Raw genomic sequence first — 23,257 nt, 5'->3', positions numbered from 1 at the left:
GCCGCCATTCACTATAACTATGTTGGCGGCGTGCTCAGATGCCGTCAATGCGCGAGGAATTTTACCGCGAAAATAGGCTACGTAAGCCATCTTCGGGCACACCAGCGCCGCCAAGACAGCTAGGAATGGTCGCCATGGCCGAAATCGGTCAGATGGATCATCAAATAAACTGTAAAAGAATCTTAGACACATTCTAGGACTTCTCTCAAGTGCAACATATACTAACCGTGTACGAAGAGATGGTCTTCAGCCAGTCGTCGTAGAGGTTGAACAGCACCATCTGAGGCTCGGTCGCCTTGAGGATGAGGTCGCCGAACTTCTCCACCTTCAGGCAGGCCTGGAACGGCAGCTGTAGCTCAGAGCCCTTGATCACGATGTTCGGGAAGTCGAGCAAGTGGACCTGTGGTAAAATTTAAAATGTATAACTAGTCTGGTCTGCGACTGACTGCGGGCGCCCGTCGCACAGTCGCGACAGCAATATAATTACGCGCGAGCGATAAGGATGGGTAGCGTGGGGTCATTGGATAAAATTCTACGTGCTCACAGACCGGGCTTTAGCTGACATGGAAGACGTCTTGAAACTAAAAATATTCAGATTGAAATGCAAATCCCATAGAAAAAAAACTCACAGATCTATATTTATTTATTTACAAAAATAATACTTGGGTATTTTCAGAGAAGAGGGGAAACCCCATTTTTTTTCTAAGCCCCGGAACACACGGTGAAACGCAATGAATTGCAACGAAACTGCAACTTCTAGTTACTTTTGAGTTGCAAGTGTCTGCCGTAGATTCCGTTGAGAGACCACACATGACGCGACCATTTCAAACCGGTTTCAAACTGGTTTTGTTGCAATTGCGTTTCACCGTGTGTTCTGGGCCTAAGACTTACAGTGAATTTATTAAGAACATGTTTTTCAGTCAGTCGAGATTGCGAAATACCACATTTTGCAAACAATATCCCTTAACACGTAGGCTGCCATGACAGTCACCGGTGACTGACAAACATGCAACCTATTCGGGCCATGTCAGTCACTGGAGCCTGACACTGAAGCATCTAAATCAAACGACCGCAGTAGGCCGCCTGGCACGTTTAATGCGTTACTTCCTATTTTAAATGACTGACGTGGCCCCCAACAAAGTATGTTCAGCATGGCCTGCAACTCTTGTACCTAAATAAAAATTAACACAGGTTTGAATGAAAATTTTAGTAAAAACACGACAAATATTTGAAATTCTTAATAAAATCACAAGTTTACGATATATTTCGGAATAAATTATTAAGCATAATTATTAAAATTATTATTTGTGTAAAAATTTTAAACATTACAGACAAAAATTAGGCTGATTAGGGCTTTGAAGAGAGTAAGTTATAACTTGCTGTCTTTCTCGACTTTACACGACCGAAATTTGACAGTTGACCGACAGCAGCCGGACAGAGCGATAGTATTCACTAGGTCTAAAGCAAGGAAAGCGATGCGACACGGTAGTTCCCGCCAAAACGCAGAAACGTGATTTTGTTGTGCCTGACAAAATGCTTGACATGGCGCTGTGACTGAAATTTATACCATTCGGGCCGCGTCAGGCACGGGTGGCTGACAGTTTTTTTTATGGGTATAATATCGGCCGTTTGGTGTAGTGGTTCGAAACGGACTACTATTCCGGAGGTTGCGGGTTCGATTCCCGCACAGTACAAACATTTGTGTGCATGAACATATTTGTTTGTATTGGACTGGGTGTTTTCTATGTATAATATGTATGTATTTACAAAAAAAAAAAAAAAAGTATTTAAGTATGTTTATATCCGTCGTCTAGTACCCATAGTACAAGCTTTGCTTAGTTTGGGACTAGAGGCGCAGTGTAAAATGTCCAAGGATATTTATTAATATGTCAATATAAATAGTAAAAAAAATTTTTTTAACAATAACTATTCATTTCAAGCCATTACACATCGATTAGCAAAAAATTCAATTTTGGCGAATTAGTAAATTTACTTTGGCAGTCAACGTGTTAAGTTTTTTGTATCAAAAATTAAGCCTATCAATTAAGTTTTTATCGAGATAAATATACCAATATTTATATTACAGTCATGAGAGCGATATTTGATATTAGAAGAAACTGACATTGTAAAAAAAACACAAACCTCAAGCGGGTCCAACATTCCCTTCCTGGTGACGATGATCTGCTTAGGCTGCTCTTCTACGGGCAGCGACCGAATCAGCGCGGCCACTTCTTCGGCCGTCTTCCATTTGGCGAGCTGTTACGAAACAATGAATGCTTCAGTGGCAAAATATTAGTAACATTTTTTCTAATAAATAGAGAATTTGCTGTAGAGTATTTCCTCGAATTCCCAGTATGTAGTAACGTTTCAACATCATAATGATTATTTAAGCAGTCCACTAGATCCAGGCGAGATTCCCAAATGCGTATCAAAGAACACAATATCCCGCTTTATTAATCAAGCCATTATCAACAATTTAAAAGTCTCATCATCATAATTTCAGCCATAAGACGTCCACTGTTTTCATAACTTCAAATTATGTTTTCACCTTTAATTAAGTTTGCATTTAACAAGTGTCATTTTTTATAGTTACTTTTGTGAATGTAACCTTGTTGGTGATCAAATAAATAAATATATTTTACCTGTCCGAGACGCTTCTGTCCGGCCCAGACGCTGGTGTGGATGATCTTGAGGAACAGCTGTCCGGTGCGCGGGTTGAAGATGAAGATGGCGCCGTTGATGGGCTTCGTGGTTAGATTGCCTTCGAACGTCTTGTGGATAGTCACGCGGTACACGTTTGTGTCGTCGACGAACCTTTGGGGTGACAAAGTTTAGTTTCCGTTTTAACAAAAGATTATTAGTAATTTGCACTAACTACTAGTCCCGTTAGCCCCTCGTACTAAGCTAAATATGCTTGTGTCACGAGTGAGTTCACCACAATAGTTGAGTGGCAGCGGGGACCGAACCCGCGTTCCCCGGATCACGAGTCGGCCAGTCCGACCCCTTCACCGTTCAGCTATCGTGGCTTCTGTGCTGTTTCAGTGTTGTATAATGGATAGTAAATATGCAAAGTTTGCTTTTGACGAAAAACTAAAACGAATGAAGCGCAAGAACACATTTTTCTGTTCAGTTTGGTTGGTTCAAGCTCTACCAGCTTGAAGTCCACCTGGCTAGCTACCACCATCTTACTTAATTCCGTCACCGTAACATTGTCGCGTTCCAGCAGTTAAGAGGTTAGATAGCCAGTTCCTCTGTAGTTGAAGATTCCAGGTGAAGCTCACTTCCAACTTCGACCTGATCGTCACTTTGCATCAGGTGAGATACAGGCCAAGAGCTTCCTAATTATGGATATAAAAAATCAAAACAGTCTTGAAACTCTCAAAATAAAATAAAATAAAATAAAACTCACCAGATGATCTGGTTGGAGAACAGTTCCCCATAGTTCTGGCTGGAAAGATAGGGCTCCGTGGGTTCCGACGAGTACAGCTGCAGCGCCTTGCGTATTCTCTCTCGAAGCACGTATAACGCCGGGTTGGCCTTCATGATCTTGGCCATGGCCTGCTGGATCAAAGGCTTGCAGCCGGGGAACCAGTTGCCGTATGCGCTGTGGATAGAAGTATGTTAGTTTTAAAGGTATGTGCCCTGCGTGCCCAAACAACTGCACGCAGGAAGATTTAATGAAGGCTATACTGACAACAACTGACAAGGAATTTTGGGCCAACGCTGTGTAGGTTTGTTGTCAACACGACAAGAAGAAGAACGGTAAAAGGGTTATAGTACACTGCTGCACATAGGTTTAATGATAAGGAGATTGGCTCATTAGATGGAACCATTGGAAGTCAGTGCATCTAAAGCCTGGTCCGTGAGCACGTAGAATCCCGTCCAATGACCCCAAGCTACCCATCCCTATCGCTCGCACGTAATTATGTTACTGTCGCGACTGTGCGACGGGCGCCATTAAAGGGTGCCATTAAACATCTACGTTCAGCAATGGAGAATCTGATACTCAAATAGATTCAAACTCCAGCATGGATGAAAAGCCGCACATTTGAATGTTCAGATCATTGCTTGAGTTAAAAATGTAGTCTTGAGCATTAAATAACATCTTATTTAATCTGATAATAGGCTTGAGCGTAAACAAATCTCGTCTGTTTCTGTAGGAAAGTTGTTGCATTTGAGCAGAGGAATCAATCCTTTTGGATCCATACTAGAAAGGACACCCTGTATAACGTTATTATAATATTTTATGTAATATTTGTCAACCGTGTACAGTCTATTTTCACACGTACCTGTGCAAATTGTAGGCCAAGTCGATGGCAATAAGCAGTCCCGTGGGCGACGGGTATATGGACATGTTATCCGTGGTGTAATCCAGAAACTTGGCTCGCGCGTATCTTTCCACATCGTGCGAGTCGTAGTCACCCCAACGCAGTTGGATGTCGAGCCAGTACTTCTGAGTCGTTGTGTTGTCCATCGTGTCTCTGGAAATAGGGCGTCTATTAGATTATCATTTCAACGGCTTGTTTATAAAATAGGTTTAAAAAAAGAAAAATGACGTCATGCTTGCAGAATTTGACAACATCTGTTCAGTGAAATAATGCCCAATTTTGGCCTACTTTGATTTTTAAATATTAAGCTATTTAATCATGGATTTCAGTAGGTTCCATCCACTAAATATTCTAATGTGGTCTTAGGACACCAGTCATATAGCTCGATAAGAGAGAAAAAGAAACCTAAAAGGCTTGCCTTAAAGCAACGAATAGAATCGGAATGAACAGTCAAGAATCAAACTACATACATAAAAAACCACTCTAAGGCTGGTTTTAGAATCGCGCTGACTGCTCGCTGATCGTCGGCGCTGACAAATCAAAATGTATGTAATTGAAGGGAACGTTCCTGAGTGACGCTGATCGCTCGGCGCCGACGCTTCATACGTTTCGGCTGTCAGCGCTGACAGTCAGCGTGCGTCAGCTTGACTCTAAAACCAGCCTTACTTACATCTTCTACATACATTATGCGATTTTACCCATGAGTTCCGACGTTTAACAAGAAGGAGCATTCTCATCATCTTCAAAACTTACTTGGTGTCAGCGAGCAGCGATGGCCTGGACACGTTCCACTTATAAGCAGAGAACAGCAGTATATCAGCGCAGGACGAGTTCATCTTGTACGACTTCCTGGGGTGAATGGTTTCTTTTTGCACTGTCTCGATTTCTAAGGCGTCGAGCTCTTGATCGAACACCTAGCGTGGGAAATAGAGGATATTAGGAAACGTGTTTATTCAAGGACTAAAAATAAGATCAGAAGGCAAAGTTTATTTCATGACATTTTATTTACTAGATTTCTTAGTCTCTGTTACTAAAATCTGGCAGACTAAAACAGAAAACATGTATTCTCTGTTTTAGTCAGCTTCATCTATGCACATGCAAAGTAAAGTAAATAGATTAACCAAAAAAATAACCCAACCAACTGAAACGTGAAATTTTATAGTAAATCAAAAGTACAACCCGATCGATCGACACTACACTACTTAGACAAAGGCGAATATTCTTTGTCTGAGTAGTGTCGTAGTAAATTCATGTCGATATTCAGTAGTGTCGGAGTAACGTAATGTCGAAGTAACGTTTGTCGGAGTTTACCCGATCGAGCCAACTGCGCCTTGCTGGAATGCGAATTTCTCTAGCACTCACCCGCACTTCACCCTGCGTTCGCCCCATCGTCCATACCAGAGATTTACATACATGTAAAACTAAAACAATGTATGTAACCTTACCTGACATAAGTCCATGACAATAGACTCGTGCACCTTCTGCCACAAGTGGGCTCTGAATATCTGGATCAGCGAGATCTTTAGCGTGGGGATCTTGCCATGCATGAAGATTCCTGTCAAGTCCAGTTGTACCTGTGCACAAGAAAATTACGTTACACAATATCAGCTGTAATAGAATGACGCTATTTTGCATCATGATGATGATCTAAAGATGCCAATATTCAGCTTGATGAGTCGTCATTTGTAGACAAATGATACCTTCAATATACTATTGTTCATAAAAACTAAGACACAAAAGTATTGAAGAATTACTTTTGAGGTGTAAGTTATTGATCAGATAGCGTAGTCTCAGACGAACGGCGCCGCGTGACGTCACGATCAGCGCGCGCGCAGCCGTCGCCCGCCTCCAGAACACAGGGACTCTCTGGTTTCAGGACCCCTACGCGGTTCATCACTTCTATTTTCGAATAGTTACGATTGGAAACTATACAGTAAAATTAATGTAAAATATACACCACCAAAAAATTACGTCATATTCGATTTTTTTATGCAGAACAAGGCAGGTATTTGACTGCAATCGCACCATTGCACCTGATGTTGATTTACGATCAATAGGTATCCCAACTAATATTATAAATGCGAAAGTAACTCTGTCTGTCTGTCTGTCTGTTACGCTTTCCCGCTTAAACCTCGCAACCGATTTTGATGAAATTTGGCATAGAGATAGTTTGAGTCCCGGGAAAGAACATAGGATAGTTTTTATCCCGGTTTTTGAAACAGGGACGCGCGCGATAAAGTTTTTCTGTGACAGACAAAATTCCACGCGGGCGAAGCCGCGGGCGGAAAGCTAGTACTAAATAAAAACAACAACATAATAAACAATATTTTAAATTCTATAGTCTGGTCGCCGAGCACGTAGAATTTTGTCCAATGACCCCAAACTACCCATCCTTATCGCTCGCGCGTAATTATGTTGCTGTCGCGCACGCACATTCACTGCGGGCGCCCGTCGCTCAGTTGCGACAGCAATATAATTACGCGCGAGCGATACGGGATTCTACGTGCTCACGGACCAAGCTTTATTTTAAATCGCGCCGCGCGCTAAGTCACTGGACAAAATGGTCGCCCGCCGATCGGGCGGTTTTCGCGTGGGCGAAAAGCGCCGAGCGAGACCCGCATACAACCGCGCCCGCTGCGGGCGAAAACCGCGTCGTGAGTTGTGCATTAGTTTTTACATAAGTATCTGCATTCTACAGAAGCTGCGGGCCAGCAACCGCCGCGGGCGCGGGTGAAAATCGCGCCATGAGTTCTTAGCCTTACGATTGGAAACTATACAGTAAAATTATTGTGTAAAGTATACATTTTACCACAAAATTACGTAGGCAGGTTTTGACTTTGACTGCAATCGCACCATCGCACTTAACTTCTGTAAAAATATTTTAAATTCTATAGATACAAACTTACCTGGAAACCGACGTACACATTGGCACGGTTGATGGTGGGCGACCACCACAGCGTGAACCGACGGTTCGGGATCTGGTTCAAACCGGATCGCTGAGCGTTTGTGAGCTTTTTGTACTTCATCGACTCTTCGAAGCCGGAGGCCTTTTCCCTGTGATTGATAGAAGTTTTAAATTATGAAATGTCTGAAGAGTAATAATCCCTTCGCATGTCGCAAAATGTCTCATTTGTTGTATGATTTTCAGTCCTTTGTTAGTTAGCGTCAAACAGTTAGCCTAGGCGCAGACCACCGACTTTTAGTTGGCCGATAGTTGGGCCCGATTCTAATTTGTATGAAGAATCGGTCGATACCAAATCGGCGTAATGTACGCACGTTCTTACATCTCCATGCTGATTAACAGCCCGACCCAACTGTCGGCCAACAAAAATCGGTGGTCTGCGCCTAGTCTTATAATAGTGACATCCAAAGTAGCCAATACGTGCGCAACACGTCTTGGTTGCAATTGGAATAAGGTTGTTTTATCAACTTATTGACCACATTGGGTGTCACAAACATTTACCTAACGTTGACTACAGCCAGCTACGTGAATCAGTTCTAAATACTCGTTGAAGTTGCATTACTTCGTGTCGGCGTTGCTTTCCATCTTTTACTAAAGAGTAACGGTTCATGTAGAACGAATGATGGAAAATGGATAATGTATGGGCGGGCATATGGTACACAACTGACAATTAAATAATTTGATAAATTCCTGAGAAAACTCAATCACATAACTTATTACTATACTCACCAGAAGAGACCCTCCCACGTAGGGAAGTATGTGCCTTTGAAGAGCGTGTGTTCGAGGATGCCTTCAACGCCTCCTAGCGCTTGAATCATGTCGGTCCTGTAGTTGTTCAGGTTCCACAGCTTGCCGTCGTGGCGCTGGTGCGTCCACCAGAACGGATTCTGTTTTAGGACCTGGAGAAAGGAAGAGAGTGTTATAGACAGAGATAGAACTTCAGAAGTCTTAAAGCTAAATATTCATATAAGTCAGTATGTGAATATAATATATAACTGGAAATCGTATTGGCTCCGTGCACGATTACAGCGCCAACTAGCGTCCACAACTTTGTGGGCTCTGTCACATTGACATTTAGGTCGTATATTTGTGAAAAAATATCGAAATGAAAAAATAACAAATATTTTCAACTAATAAATTATTGTGATACCACGATTTGGGTGGAAAAAAGGTTTTGAAATCATTTTGGTCATTCAAATCAAATGAGGTAAGTCCAAAAAGTGTGTTTAATTTTGATTGTGTCAGGGTTTGTTTACTTCATTTATAGTTGTAGTTTTACAATAAAACAAAAAGAAAAAGCTACTTTAACGGTTTCATTATATAACAGTAAATATATTTAAATGTTTCTGTATCGCTAGTAATAAATTAAATATCGTTTTCAGATCGAAATGAGTATCGTTTTGAAGACCGGGTTTGTGAGAGTTACAATATCAAATTCCAACCACAAACCGTATTTAAAGGAAAGTTGTTGGTATTGGCTGGACAAGTCCGAGATGTAGAAGAATTAAGAACAAAACAAGGGCAGAGTTCAATAATTCACGCTCTCATCATAAGGCAAACATCTGTGCACAACAACTACTGTCACTCATTTTTGTACTACCACGTTGTATAGTTTAGTTATTTCCAAATTGTAAACGGCTATTAAAACAGCCCTATCGAAATACAGTCCACTCTTTTATTTAAGTTCCCAGTAGGACCCTTTTCATGCGATTAATTAATGATATTAAAATGTATTATGTAGAATCGCTTTGCCATTGACAGATACATCTGATGACAGAGCTAACATTATTTCTACTTTTGACCACCATGAGCGCTGCGATAGATTATGTCTCCCCCACCTAGTACTTCGCACCCAGCGAATAGGAATAAGGTTTAAATAAAACGCAAAATATAAATGTGGTTTCAGTAAAACGCAACACGTGGTAGATAACGGTAGAACCAGTAAATACGCGTCGGCTACTATGTTGTAACACTAAGGCTGGGTTGCACCATCTTACTTTAACTGAGGTAAACGTCAAATATCTGCCAAACTCCATACAAAAACACCGGTTATCGTCATAGTTATGGTCAAATTTGGGTGGTGCAACTCAGCCTTAAAACTTTGTATTTTATGTAACCTGTCAGAAAGTATTGTCTTCTGGTTTGAGTTCAAATCTCCAAGAATATTTAAATTTGAATCTGCCTTGACTATTTTATTTTTACAAATAAGACACGTAGTATAGTAATGAGGGTTGAGAACCGTTAAAATCATTATGTATTACACTAACCTGATACTGCTTGAACTCCGTACGGATACGCCATCCCTTGTCGTAGGCGAGCGTATGCCTGTCCTTCTGGAACAGCGTGTTGATCCTGGGAATGCCTCTGTCCCACGAGTCTTCCAAATCCTCCAGTGTCAAACGCCTAGAGAAAAACAATAATACAAATCCTATGTTAATGTTTGGTTGTAAATTTTTGGAAGAATTACTTGTAGGTGTAAGTTATAGATCAGATAGCGTAGTCTCAGGCGGACGGCGCCGCGTGACGTCACGATCAGCGCGCGCGCAGCCGCCGCCCGTCCCCAGAGCACAGGGACTCTCTGGTTTCAGGACCCCTACGCGGTTCATCACTTCTGTTTCTGAATATTGAGATACTAATGCAGGCGTTGAATATGACTGTTTCATACACAACTATAAATAAATTAACCATCATTTTGGGCTATCTATGAGTCGAAACTTTTGTGACAGCAACTTATGTCCACGTAAGTTTTCACAATAAAATATCAGATATTTTATAAACGTGTTTTGTGTTCCAAATGTATTACGTTAATTGCATATAGCAAGACATTAAAGTTTATGATTCTTAGCTATAGTGAAGGTAGTGTACAACAAGGAAAACTATTTAAAGTGTTTCTGTAAAAAGCAAAAGACTAACAAATAGCTGAAATGACTGAGTTTCTCGATTTACTTCTCATCGCTAGTCGACTTGTTATCCAAAAGTGGTGGCAATTCATATTTAGGTCATGAACAGTGCTCTAAAAAGGGTCTGTAGACGAACAAATACATGTGTTGTTAAAAGATCCTACACACGATTATAACTTGTACGAACCTGTTCTGAGCGTTAGCCTCCTGCCGCTTCAGGGCGTATTCGGCCCACACTCGCTGCGAGTCCACAAACTCGGCCTCCCACGGCTGGATGTAGCGGTACAAGTTGGGAATCAGCTGGTCCTCGTCGTGCGACATACCGGATCTGAAGTGGGTGATGCCCACGTCAGTTTGTTTCGACCAGCGGAGATCGGACTGGGGACGAAATATAAGGTTGGTGAGCGGTTGTCTAGGAAAAATAATGGGTATTTCTGGTGATGAATGAACTGTTGCCACCATATTTAACTCATCAAACCTTAAGCGGTCGCATGAGGCCGCGGTTACAATTGATGTTTCGATTCGCGGGTATTTGAACTTTTGAAGGGCTACATACAGCTCCATCTAGTTGAACTAAAGGTTGAAATCGCCATGAAACATGTTTTTCACATACTAAAGCCTGGTCCAAAACAAAATTCTACGTGCTCACGGACCAGGCTTTAGTCAAAGTGTAAGTAAATCCTACTAAGATTTTTCTACCCGGTATGATTATGCAAAAAAGTACCTACATGATTATTTAAAAAGTATTGAAAGCAGCGGATTTTATGAACGTAAAGTTGTATGTCCACACTTACCTGTGGAATCAAAACGTGTCCCATAGACAGCATGCCGAGCCCTCCCAACTCTTTGGGCGTGTAGAACACGACGGGAGGGAATCGGGAAGGCATTTTGGAGTTCAGGCCGATTTTGATTCGAGTCTGGATCTTGTTTTCGCACTTGACTAGGAGGTCGAGGAGCTCTTGTGTGTTCACTACTGCCTCGCGGAAGTATGTCATTAGACCTGTGAATAATTTTACATTTGAATGTTTTGACTCCTACTATGCAACTTGTAATGTAAATAACTTAAGATTCAATCAAGCATTGAAACCGTCCTATATTTCTCTAACGAAGTCCTAAGAGCCTCCGCTAAAATTCACGCGGATGTACGGTAATCGCCTATAAATGCATGGAAATGCCAGGAACCCGCGTGTGCTGCTCATAAAAAAAAGCCAAGCTATCTGCTACCTATTCGTTACGCCGTCGAACATATGATTACTCAATAATATTTATTTTTCTACTCATTTCTCTAAATTAAAGTACAAATAAATTACCATGTTCTACAACCTTTATTATTATATTTGTAAAACCTTACCAATCAGAGCAGTGTTCCACTTGTTGACAATCTTCGTGAATGTAGTCGATCCAGATGCCATGAGGATCTGCCTGACTCGGTTGTGGAACCGGGCGAGCGACTCGTCGTCCACTCGCAAGTAGCACTGAGCTGTGCGCTCCTTGGTGACTTCGTTTTGGAGGTTCCACACGCCATCGCGGTGAGATAACTCCTCGTGTTGGCTTCGGCACTGTTGGGGAAGAACGAGCGTATATTAGATTATGAATTGCAACATCATGCGTCCTTGTTTTGGTACACGAAGAAACAAGAAAACTACTCTTGAAAATAAAGAAGAACGACGCTCATCAATTATGAAACCAAGTCGCTGGGACAATGATATGGCCAAGGTTCTACGCAATAAATAGGTCTTCTGATAATATTTATTTTAAACCTAACATCCTGCTTTGTGATATAATAATACCAAGCATTTTCCTGATAAACACGGCTCGTAATATCATAAAGTGTAGACAGTTTAAATCTAAAACTAAGCAAGATTGTTAGGTCCAACTTAGTGATTTTCGTGGTTCATCTAAATATCGAAGAGAAACAGTTCAAGCATGACTGAAATATAAAAACCAAAAATAGACTCAAGCACTAAACAAATTAAACTTACTTTAGGCAATATCCTGCACTCAAATCCGGCCATGTTGAACAGGAGATTGGGGTTGTCCTTCGAGTAGACTGAGACGAAGCTGTTCTCCCACTGGATGGTGGTGACCGAGCGCGGCAGACGGTTCTTGATGTCCCAGAATACCGCGCGGCCCCTGTTTGTTAGACACATTTATTAGACCACTTATTTATTGACGCTCATCTTAATCACTTGATATGATAAGTTACAAGGGTTTGTTAAGATTGTATTCGGTCTCATTTATATTTCTGTGCTAAGAATTATTAGCTTCATGCTAGTTGATTGGTGGTTGAGAACTGCATCTTATTCTTCTTCAAAAATGTCGCGTGATCATTGGCATTATAGATGACCCACGCTGAACTGTCCCACCAAACTCAATGATAGAGGAGCGCTACCATCGTTCAACTATATGGTTTCCAACAAGGCAAAAATCGGAAGCAGCTATCCGGTATTGACGGTGGTGCCCCACTGTCAATGTCATGGATAGGACAGTTCAGTATTTTGGAACTATACACGCATGAACATTATGTCTTTATGTAATTTTGTCCAAACAGAATGCACAACTTTGACTTTAGAAGCCCTTCTTTATTGGCTTAGAAAGAGTTATCACGCCGCTAACCAACCTCTGCCAAAACCATGACAGTGAAACGATATCAATACAAAGCAGACGTTGAGAAGTGTATTGAAGTTGCTTTGTGACAAATTTTTCCGTTCACTATACCACATTAGTAACGTGGCAAAGTGATCGCATAGATGTGTGTTGAATTTCGTTGTCAGGCTTTCGCGCTGTAGGTGTGCTACCGGCATTATTATTTATGTGTGTGTAGTCGAAACAGCAAGCCGAAACACATCTTATGTAATCACAATAAGGACTATTTTGCGACCAAGATTTATATATAGTCTACTTACAGATTGACGTCATGCTTCATGAGCCGCATGCGCGCGTCTCTGGGCCAGCACTTCTTGTTGTTGTAGCCAACAATGTTTTCATTGTTGGGATCAGGATGCTCCGTCAGGTAGCGCTGAATTAAATCGCGGGCTTCTTCTGCTGTGAACCTGGGGGATGAGACGTGTAATAAGATAATGGTGGAAGTAGGCTGGTCTCATAAGACTAGCCTGCTTCCAGCTCGTTAGAAATGATGGCTTTTGGGACAGAAAACTTCTTGAGTGGTGGAGTGACCATGGACCGAAAAACGTAGTGTGGGCTGGCCTCCCATGTTTTTGTAGTACACATGAGACTAGAACATAATATTACAATGCTTCACCAACTAATGGGTCCAATTCTAGAGAACGCCACAAAACACGATCTCTAGCTTTTTATAGCACAGCTACCATTATGAGGTCGTTCCATCGAGCAATTATTCTTCCTACAGTTACACTACTTTCAAGCTCACTGAATAATTAACATACACACGGCCACACTGTAAACTATCTATTTCCGTTTTTGCTCTCGCTCTAATCAAATGGTGATTCTTTACGATAAAACGAGATGACATGACTGGCAATGGGCAGTTAACACTGTTGCCGATAGTACCTGAAGAATATATGAATCCTGTCCACATATCGGCAGTACAGCCGTATGGGATGCGCCGTCTCTGTCTGGCGGTCCTGGTACGACAGGAAGTCGTTGGGCAACTGCGGCGGGCCTGCCATCTCGCTCGCACGTTGCAGCCCCAGCACTAACAGGTCCAGAACTAGACCGTAGTACTGCACTATGAACGACGCGAACTGGAGACCTCGGATGATGCCGTAGGAGTTTGTGTGATTCATGTCCTGGGGAAAATAATTATGTAATTAATTTTCTTCTAGTTTGATAAGAATTATTAGTCTAGCTAAAGCCCGGTCTGTGAGCACGTAGAATTTTGTCCAATGTCCCCAAGCTACCCATCCTTATCGCTCGCGCGTAATTATATTGCAGTCGCGACTGTGCGACAGGCGCGTAGGCGCCCGCAGTGAGTGTGCGAGCGCGACAGCAACATAATTACGCGCGAGCAATAAGGATGGGTAGCTTGGGGTCATTGGACAAAATTCTACGTGCTCGCAGACCAGACTATAGATGATTTACATTTTACAAAACAGCTTTTATGTTTTTGGTCAAGAAACAGATAGGTTTTTTTATCCTCTGATTCTCTCCTAAAAATAACGTCAGATTCTCGAAGTGAGACTACTTTAGTGAGAAAACATATTACATTAACGACGATCATAATATTTTGATTTATCAATCGAAAGTTTGTTAGGAAATAGGACCTATTTTTATACAACTTATCGAAATAAAACTGAAGAAGTGAGCGAGGCTGCTTATTGTTGGACCTACATATCACTCTCTCATGCCCGCATCTCGCAAGGAGTGAAAAGGATTGACATACTGGAATCTTCGGATAACGTTGTAGGGATAAGTCCTTAAACGAACCTTGTAGTTGATGACGACGTTGTTCTTGGCGGTCATGTAGTCGGCGATGTTGTGGTCGACGATCAGCCGAAGCAGTCGGTTGAGCAGCGTCAGATCTATCTCTTATTACTCCTCGAATCGAGTCACAACTCGAATGAGAACGAACAGTTATACTACAAACGAACCTTGTAGTTGATGACGACGTTGTTCTTGGCGGTCATGTAGTCGGCGATGTTTTGTGGTCGACGATCAGCCGAAGCAGTCGGTTGGGCAGCGTCAGATCTATCTCTTATTACTCCTCGAATCGAGTCACAACTCGAATGAGAACGAACAGTTATACTACAAACTAACCTTGTAGTTGATGACGACGTTGTTCTTGGCGGTCATGTAGTCGGCGATGTTGTGGTCGACGATCAGCCGAAGCAGTCGGTTGAGCAGCGTCAGATCTATCTTCTCGTATAGCTTCTCGAAACGCGACTCTAGAAGCACGTTGCACTCGCCCTCTCCCACCTCCCACACGTCTTGTAGATTGTTGATGCCTGAGCGAACATAGTATTGATTTAGATGGTGTTAATATGGGCACTAAACGCCAATACAAATAGATTAAAACTAGAACTAAATTTTACAGAGTTTCAGTTTAGAGTATTTAACATGAAATACTACATTTTTAAACATTTCTCAGTCATTTGTCACATAAATGATAAATGTGGCCAGAATGTCAGCAAGACGGTGACTCACATAAAATAACTTTACAAAACCAGACAGTTATAATTACAATTATTTTGTCTAACTTCAAAGTAAGGCTAGTCTTAGATATCAGCAAGACACATGACTTATTGGGATAATGTCTGCAAGTAATACTTAATACATAAAAATACACATTAAAAACAGCAAAAGCTTGACACATTGATGATCTTGAGATTCTTCTGTTGTAGATCAATGCGACCAACCAAAGTGAGGTTTGTAACAAGGGGATGGTATGCCCATACAGATCTCCTTTGCCACAACGCACACTATGGGCAGTCGCATCACTTCTGTCTTCATTTTATCTTGATATCTTCTTGAATTGAGATATATCTCTTCTCTTCTGTTGCTGTAAGAGATTGATTTGTTGTGCAATAAAGAGTATCTAAAGTACGGCCAACGAGAAGCGATACCAAATGTAAACAAACCCAATGTCATGGTCATTTGGAATAGTAGGGGTGGGTTGCACCACCTATCTTTAACTGTAACTATGACGATAACCGGTGCTTTTTGTATGGAATTTCACAGATTTTTGACGTTTGTCAAAGTTAAAGTAAGATGGTGCAACCCAGCCTAAGGGTTTGACTTTGACATATTTTGGCGGGAGAACGAGACATTACGACAAATACACAAGATGGTATAGTTCCAAAATACTGAACTGTCCTATGCATGACATTGACAGTGGGGCGCCACCGTCAATACCAGATCGCTGGTTCCGATTTTTGCCATGTTGGAAACCATATAGTTGAACGATGATAGCGCCCCCCTGTCATTGAGTTTGGTGGGACAGTTCAGCGTGGGTCATCTGTAAGAGACAGAATAGATTGTCAATTCGACAGTCGAATCGACTTTTTGTATCGCTTCTCGTTGGCCGTACTTTATCTATTTTTCTAGCTAAAACAACTTACCCTGGCACCATTTGTAGACCAGCAGCGGTGAAGGTTCTGTATCCGCTGGTTTCACCCAGGGAGGCAGCAGGCGTCGCTTGTCGGCCTCATACCACAGATACTGATCGAGGTACGCGTCCGTGATCTTTTCTAGGGGCTCCACGTCGTATACCGGCACCAAGTGGGAATAGAGGTCCATGAACTCTATGCCGACCTGTTTGGAAGACGAGGAGTTTGAATTAAAAATAATAATGTTGAACAGTCAGCGGCAAGTAGTTACTGACACCCAAAGTAGCCAATAAGTTCGCAACGCATCTTTGTTACAATCGAAATAAGATTGTGTTTTCAACTTTTTGGCCAATTTAGGTGACACGACAGAACGCTGACTGTACTTAATTAATACTTGCTTTTGTTACATTCAACAGCAGATCAGAATATTTTATTTTACTTGAAATAAATATTGCCTCAGATGCGAATTGAGCTAACACCCTTTTGCTTTTCGCTTGCCGAGCGATTAGTCTGAGTGAGCTACGAAGGCATTGGAGCTTTAAAATCAGCTTGAGATAATTAAGCATGGAAAAAGATACAATAACATAGCAAATTATACAAAATTATACAATTTACATAAGATGGTGGCGTTTAGTCTGATATTTATTACATAGAAGAAACATTGCAGCAAATTGAATAAACTCGTACCTCTCTGAAAGTCCTCTGCGTGAGCAGATGTCGCTTGATCCTGGACAAGGCCTCGTGCGGGTTATCGTACGCCTGCTCAATGAGCCCCAACTCTTCTCTCTGGCTCTGATTGAGCCGGGACTTCACGCTGTAAGCCTCCTTGAGCCGCTCGAGAGCCAAGATGAGCAGTTTTGTATCGTGCTTGTATGACAGCGGCGGGAACGGGATCGGGGCGAAGCGCCGGGACTCCAGCCAGTGCACTGTGGTTGTGTAGATCGCCACGGCTTCTTCGGGAGATATGTAGGGGCCGTCCTGAGAGAAAGTATGGTTTTTAATACATAATAGGAAAGTATGGTCTTAATACACAACATTATGTAATGCGCGCGTTATTCTCTCTACTCTAAATTATAAATAAACAACTTGAAAAATCGAGCTGCCTAAGGCGGTAATCGAATCCACGATCTTTCGCTTGCCGGGCGACTGCTCGTCCATCTGAGCTACTTAGGCACTGGATGAACCCGTCGAAATTTTCAAGTGTAATACGCTGTTGCGGCCGCATTTATTCTACTCGCTTCGGCGTATCGACGGAATTTTTCGAAGACTTTAACCGAAGATCGAAACGCTGCCATTGCAATTAGCACTCTCACTCATTATAACAAAGATCAAACTTCTAAGGACGAATGTCTCGACGCTAACCGAAGTTTTAGTTTTTATGTAAGAAGGCAGATATTTGACCGCAATCGTACCTGGTGTTAAGTGAGATGCAGTCTAGGATGGTACATATCTGCCCTGTAAGTGCCTATTCACTCTCAAAAAGTAGTGTAGTGTTAGCCGAGAGGGTAGGTATAGTCTGGTCTGTGATCACGTAGAATTTTGTCCAATGACCCCAAGCTACCCATCCTTATCGCTCGCGCGTAATTGTATTGCTGTAACGCTCGCACACTCACTGCAGCCGCCCGTCGCACAGCCGCGACAGCAATACATATAACTTACGTGTAAACGATAACGATGGGTAGGGTCATTGTACGAAATTCTCCGCTCGGCGACCGGACTTTAGACGTTTCATTTTTAATTGACAATACCTTCAAGTAGTTGTGCTGGCGTTCCTGCTCGGCCTTGAGGTAGAGCCGGGTGAGGCGGCCGAGGTTCTTCTTGCAGACGGTCTTGTCGACGGTGGCGCCGCGCCGGATGCGCTCGCGGTTGTAGTGCGCCGTGTTGTCTCGAGAAGTAGTGTAGTGTTGTCTCAAGTAGTGTAGTGTTGTCTCGAGAAGTAGTGTAGTGTTGTCTCGAGAAGTAGTGTAGTGTTAGCCGAGAGTGTAGGTAGACGCTTAATTTTGAATATACCTTCAAGTAGTTGTGCTGGCGTTCCTGCTCGGCCTTGAGGTAGAGCCGGGTGAGGCGGCCGAGGTTCTTCTTGCAGACGGTCTTGTCGACGGTGGCGCCGCGCCGGATGCGCTCGCGGTTGTAGTGCGCCGTGTTGTCTCGAGAAGTAGTGTAGTGTTGTCTCGAGAAGTAGTGTAGTGTTGTCTCAAGTAGTGTAGTGTTGTCTCGAGAAGTAGTGTAGTGTTAGTTGAGAGTGTAGGTAGACGTTTAATTTTGAATATACCTTCAAGTAGTTGTGCTGGCGCTCCTGCTCGGCCTTGAGGTAGAGCCGGGTGAGGCGGCCGAGGTTCTTCTTGCAGACGGTCTTGTCGACGGTGGCGCCGCGCCGGATGCGCTCGCGGTTGTAGTGCGCCGTGTTGGTCCACCAGTCCGCCTTCATCTTCACGTAGCGGAGGATCATGTTCTCGATCGGGGTTGGGAGGCCGGGCACCTGATGATACATAATAATATGTAGATTGAAAACGAAACGGAAAAATGTCTCATACAGCAGAATACAATGAAAACAGGTTCAGTCACGAATATTAGGCAACTGTCCTCTTCGAATATCAGTAGACAGTAAAATAAGAATCAACTCGCATATTATTCTGCAAACAAAAAGAAAGTGTCCAATTTTTCCTTTTTACATCTTGTACTCCATACTATTGATGTGCCGTTCCCGAGAACGCTCTCTCAGCTGAGAATATTCTCGGGAGCGTTCCCGGGAGCGTTCTCCTAAGTGAGACAGGTTGAGAATCATGTTTATAAAATGGAGATAAACAAACTTTCTTAAGTAAAATAATATTAAATTAAGTCAACAGATAAGTGTATATTAAACAATACACTCTATTTGCAGTGAAAGGCTATATTCTCAGTGTTCCCGAGAATATTCTCGGGAACTTTCTCGGCAATATTCTTGGCAACTGCAACTTTATTATATTTTATTTTTTTCGTCGTGAAATGTCGTTTTAATGATATGAAAGTTGACAGAAATTTCTTTTTACACGTAATTAAATAATGTAACTGTCAATTTTTTCGTTTTTAACACGCTCTTATTAGGTCGTCGTGTATGTAACTAACTATGTAATGGAATCTTAGAATCTGAATTACACGCACTTCTAAGTCTTGTATCATTATGAAACTTGGCAATAATATGTAGATTAGAAATGACAATACAATATTGTGGTACCAACTGGTCTGATGGGACTGGAAGGCGGCCAAAAGAAGTCCTAACGAAACGGCAGAATCACATCGAGTTTGGGTTCATTGGATGTCTTTTCGAGATCTTTAAGTGCTAGATAATGTCCAGGGTCCTAATGATGGAGTCAGGAGGTTGCCATAGGAACTCCTAAAAGAAACGGCGGAAACTCATCGAGTTTGGGTTCGTTGGATTTGTCTTTTCGAGCACTTTAATGCTAGATGATGTCCAAGGTCCTGATGATTTTTGACTTTTTAGTGTTGTTAGTAATTAAAAGCGTGTTTTTAGTTTCTTAAACTATTCTTATTTGACATTAAGGCCATATTTCACAATCGCTTAGTAAGGGCCTGTTTTGACACTTCTTGATAAGTTGTGGATAACCTGTCTGACGGATCATTTGACACATTTTTATAGAAAATACGTGCTAGCTAGATTGATCCGACACTTAACGAATATATCCCGTACATTAGTCTGCACGAGATTAGAATGGTTCTCAAACAGCTGAAAAACAACAAGGCACCGTAATCACGTCTGAGCTTCTGAAAGCAGGCTAAACGCCGGTACTAAAGGCCCTAAACCTTGTTGAAGAATTATAGACCCATTTCGCTTCTGAGCCATGTCTACAAGCTGTTTTCGATAGTCATTACGAATTTTCATGCTAGCAAGCTCGACGACTTTCAGCCCCCCGAATAAGCCGGTTTTCGAAAAGGCTTCAGTACCACATACCAAAATAAATACGCTACGGCAAATTATACGGAAGATCAAGGAGTTTAATCAGCCACTTTGCGTTTGTGAACTATGAGAAAGCCTTCGATTCGATTGAGACATGGGCAGCGCTTCAGTCTCTTCGACTGTGCCAAATTGACTATTGATACATGAAAGTGTTGAAAGGCTTGTACAAACACGCCACAGTGACAGTCCGTTTTAAGATCAGGACCCGAAACCTATCCAGTTGCAGAGAGGGGTGAGACAGGGAGACGTCATCACCACCGCCCTGGACGATGTTTTCAAGCTTCTGGGCTGGAGCGGATTCAGCATACATATCAACGGCGAGTACATAACCCAGACAGCAGACGATATCGTAGTCATGGCTGAGATCGTGGAAGATCTAGGCACAATGCTCGATGGTCTCAATAGAGTCTCTCAACAAGTGGGTCTCAAAATGAACATGGACAAGATTTAAAAATCATGTCTAAAAACCGTGTTGCACCCACTCCTCTAAAAGTTGGAGTCTCTATACCGAAGTTGTTGAATATAATGTGTACCTGGGGCAAACAGTCCAGTTAGGTAGGTCCAACTTCGAAAAAAAGGTCAATCATCGAATCCAGCTCAGCTGGGCAGCCTTCGGGAAGCTTCACGATATTTTCACGCGGCTTCTCCGTCGCGTCGCCTCTCCGCTTTAAATCCACTTTGAATCCGCTTTAAATCCACTTCGAATCCGCTTGCAATCCGCCAGGGTGGCAAGGGCCTTAAAACTCAGAGGCACACTGATGTTCAAATACCGTAGCCAAGTCCTAAAGCCGCGAATAATACATCGAAACATTACAAATAATATCACATATAAACAACAAAATTTAAATTAAAACTAAATGTTTTCTGTCGAGAACACTGAGAATATTCCCGGGAGCGTTCTCGGTTCTCGAGAATATTCTCACTGGGAATATTGCCAGGAACGAGAACTTTCTCAGCGGCACATCTCTACTCCATACAATATCAATCCACAAACGAATGAGTGAGAAAAACGTTAGAAAGATTGCATTGAAAGTTTCCTTCTACTATATCTACACCCCATGCAGCAGGATGCTTCTGGTATTATTCTACTCGATGCCCACAGGTCTACAACATTATTAGCCATAGGATGTTCACAACTGAGCATAAGCCTTCCCCTATGATTTCCATATTGACCGGTTGGTAGGGGCCTGCATCCAGCGCCTTCTTGCTACCTTTATGATATTATCGTCGGTACACCAGTTATTTTATTACTAAAGCCTGGTCCGTGAGCACGTAGAATTTTGACCAATGACCCCAAGCTACCCATCCTTATCGCTCACGCGTAATTATATTGCTGTCGCGACTGTGCGACGGGCGCCCGCAGTGAGTGTGCGAGCGCGACAGCAACATAATTACGTGCGAGCGATAAGGATGGGTAGCTTGGGGTCATTGGACAAAATTCTACGTGCTCACGGACCAGACTTTAGTCATGTAAGTTTCCAGTTAGTAAGGTTTAAGGTTTACACCTTATGAGCGGACGTCTCAAGCTGCGTTTTCCGGTACGTGGCCTACAAATTGTATATTACATAAACAGTAACATTTTCTTACCTTCCAAGGAATGTTGGCTTTCCAGCATCTCCAGGCCTCCGACAGGTGTTGCAGGATGGTCCTAGCCTTGTTCTGCTTGATGCCTTCGGGCATCATGTCCACGATGTCGTGCATGACGGACGCTCGCAGCTCCAAGTCGAAGTGAGACTCGACGCGCTGCTTGGTCACCGTCTTGGCGACTCCTGCGCACATAGGTGGATATTGTTAATACCAAAAACGTGGAAGAACTATTTATAGCCTGACCAGGAACATAAAAACCCTGGCATAGAGGCGCGTCAATTGCATTTGATAGTGCAACACTGAGTACAGTCGTACCTGTGTTAAATTAATAGGCTAACTTTATGTATCAGGATTCAGGATTACGGGCTAATTTGATATTTTCATAAATTAACGAAAAAATATTATTATAGGTAACCTGGTTTAAATAAATTAAATGAAACCATCAATCGAGCTAGTAGGATTTATTTTATTATTCATCAATAAATCAAATTCAGAACTTGAATATTCAACTGCAATGTTTGCTCATGAACGCTTCAAACTCGGTACTTCTTACCAAATTCCATAAAATTCAACACTTAGAAAGTGACAAAAAATTTTAAAATAGGTAGTTGAAACAAACCACAGCTAATTTTCATAGTGGACTGTACTATGCGATAAACATGTCAGCCAATTTGACAACCTTTGTCGGAAACATTATTCAATGAAAATATTGTCCGAACCCTTAGTATTTCTCTTCGACAAATACTTTAACACATTGTAAACCACTTTTCTTTCACGACTATAAAAAGATTTTAGCAATTTAATTCACAAAATCAATTGCGCACATTTAAAATAAAGTTTGTTTACACTTTGACAGCAATAGACTGACATGCAAGGTGACATGACAAAGAAGTTTTCAGTTACTGTTGCCATTAAAAGAAATTAGTACCATTAGTTTTCCGCAACATGGCGAGGGTTTTTATGTTCCTGGTCAGGCTATAAGTTATTTATTCTACAATCTGTTAGGGAACCGATCCGACTGACCGGCGTTTTCTACATTAATTTGTTCGGTCAGATTGTAATTGATATTGGTTAGAATAGAATACAGCTCGCAGCTCCAAGTCGAAGTGAGACTCGACGCGCTGCTTGGTCACCGTCTTGGCGACTCCTGCGCACATAGGATATAGTTGGTAAATACCGTGAACGCTTTTCCTTTTCTGTATTATATTTACAGTTTTTTTTTTTCAACATAGATGATAAATAGTGACGTATTTCAATAAAACCCACATTTAATGGTACGGCTGTGCACGCGTGGGTTCGGATCCCATCCTCGTCGCCATTGACGTATTTCAATAAAACCCACATTTAATGGTACGGCTTTTTATTACCTTTAACACCATTACAAACAATCACATTATCTCTATGCAAACGACGCGTACACCGCAGAGCGAGAGGGGAGGGCAAGACCGAAGCTGAAAACGTTTCGTTTCTCACAAATAGTTTGAGAATATGGACTTACA

At 42.1% G+C, this 23,257-nt stretch overlaps 1 protein-coding gene across 1 annotated transcript in view; it reads right to left on the bottom strand.

Moving 5' to 3' along the window:
- The window catches only part of Prp8 (pre-mRNA processing factor 8), a 37,895-nt gene that overhangs the window by 6,727 nt on the left and 7,911 nt on the right, over positions 1-23,257 (bottom strand). Inside the window, exons 8-28 of the mRNA XM_028301616.1 lie at positions 21,759-21,940; positions 18,489-18,695; positions 16,904-17,194; positions 16,229-16,421; positions 14,928-15,115; positions 13,722-13,960; positions 13,097-13,243; positions 12,173-12,323; positions 11,542-11,749; positions 10,985-11,190; positions 10,378-10,568; positions 9,558-9,693; positions 8,020-8,189; positions 7,235-7,382; positions 5,774-5,902; positions 5,082-5,242; positions 4,290-4,481; positions 3,410-3,604; positions 2,643-2,814; positions 2,143-2,256; positions 227-400 (exon numbers count right to left, since the gene is read on the bottom strand). Of these exons, the coding sequence (XP_028157417.1) occupies positions 227-400; positions 2,143-2,256; positions 2,643-2,814; positions 3,410-3,604; positions 4,290-4,481; positions 5,082-5,242; positions 5,774-5,902; positions 7,235-7,382; positions 8,020-8,189; positions 9,558-9,693; positions 10,378-10,568; positions 10,985-11,190; positions 11,542-11,749; positions 12,173-12,323; positions 13,097-13,243; positions 13,722-13,960; positions 14,928-15,115; positions 16,229-16,421; positions 16,904-17,194; positions 18,489-18,695; positions 21,759-21,940 (3,794 nt within the window). The remainder of the gene's footprint in view (positions 1-226; positions 401-2,142; positions 2,257-2,642; positions 2,815-3,409; positions 3,605-4,289; positions 4,482-5,081; positions 5,243-5,773; positions 5,903-7,234; positions 7,383-8,019; positions 8,190-9,557; positions 9,694-10,377; positions 10,569-10,984; positions 11,191-11,541; positions 11,750-12,172; positions 12,324-13,096; positions 13,244-13,721; positions 13,961-14,927; positions 15,116-16,228; positions 16,422-16,903; positions 17,195-18,488; positions 18,696-21,758; positions 21,941-23,257) is intronic.

This window comes from Ostrinia furnacalis, unplaced genomic scaffold (genome assembly GCF_004193835.3).
Source record: "Ostrinia furnacalis isolate ACB-3 unplaced genomic scaffold, ASM419383v2 OfSCF0954, whole genome shotgun sequence".
Taxonomy (NCBI): Eukaryota; Metazoa; Arthropoda; class Insecta; order Lepidoptera; family Crambidae; genus Ostrinia; species Ostrinia furnacalis.
This window is presented reverse-complemented; position numbering and strand designations above follow the sequence as displayed.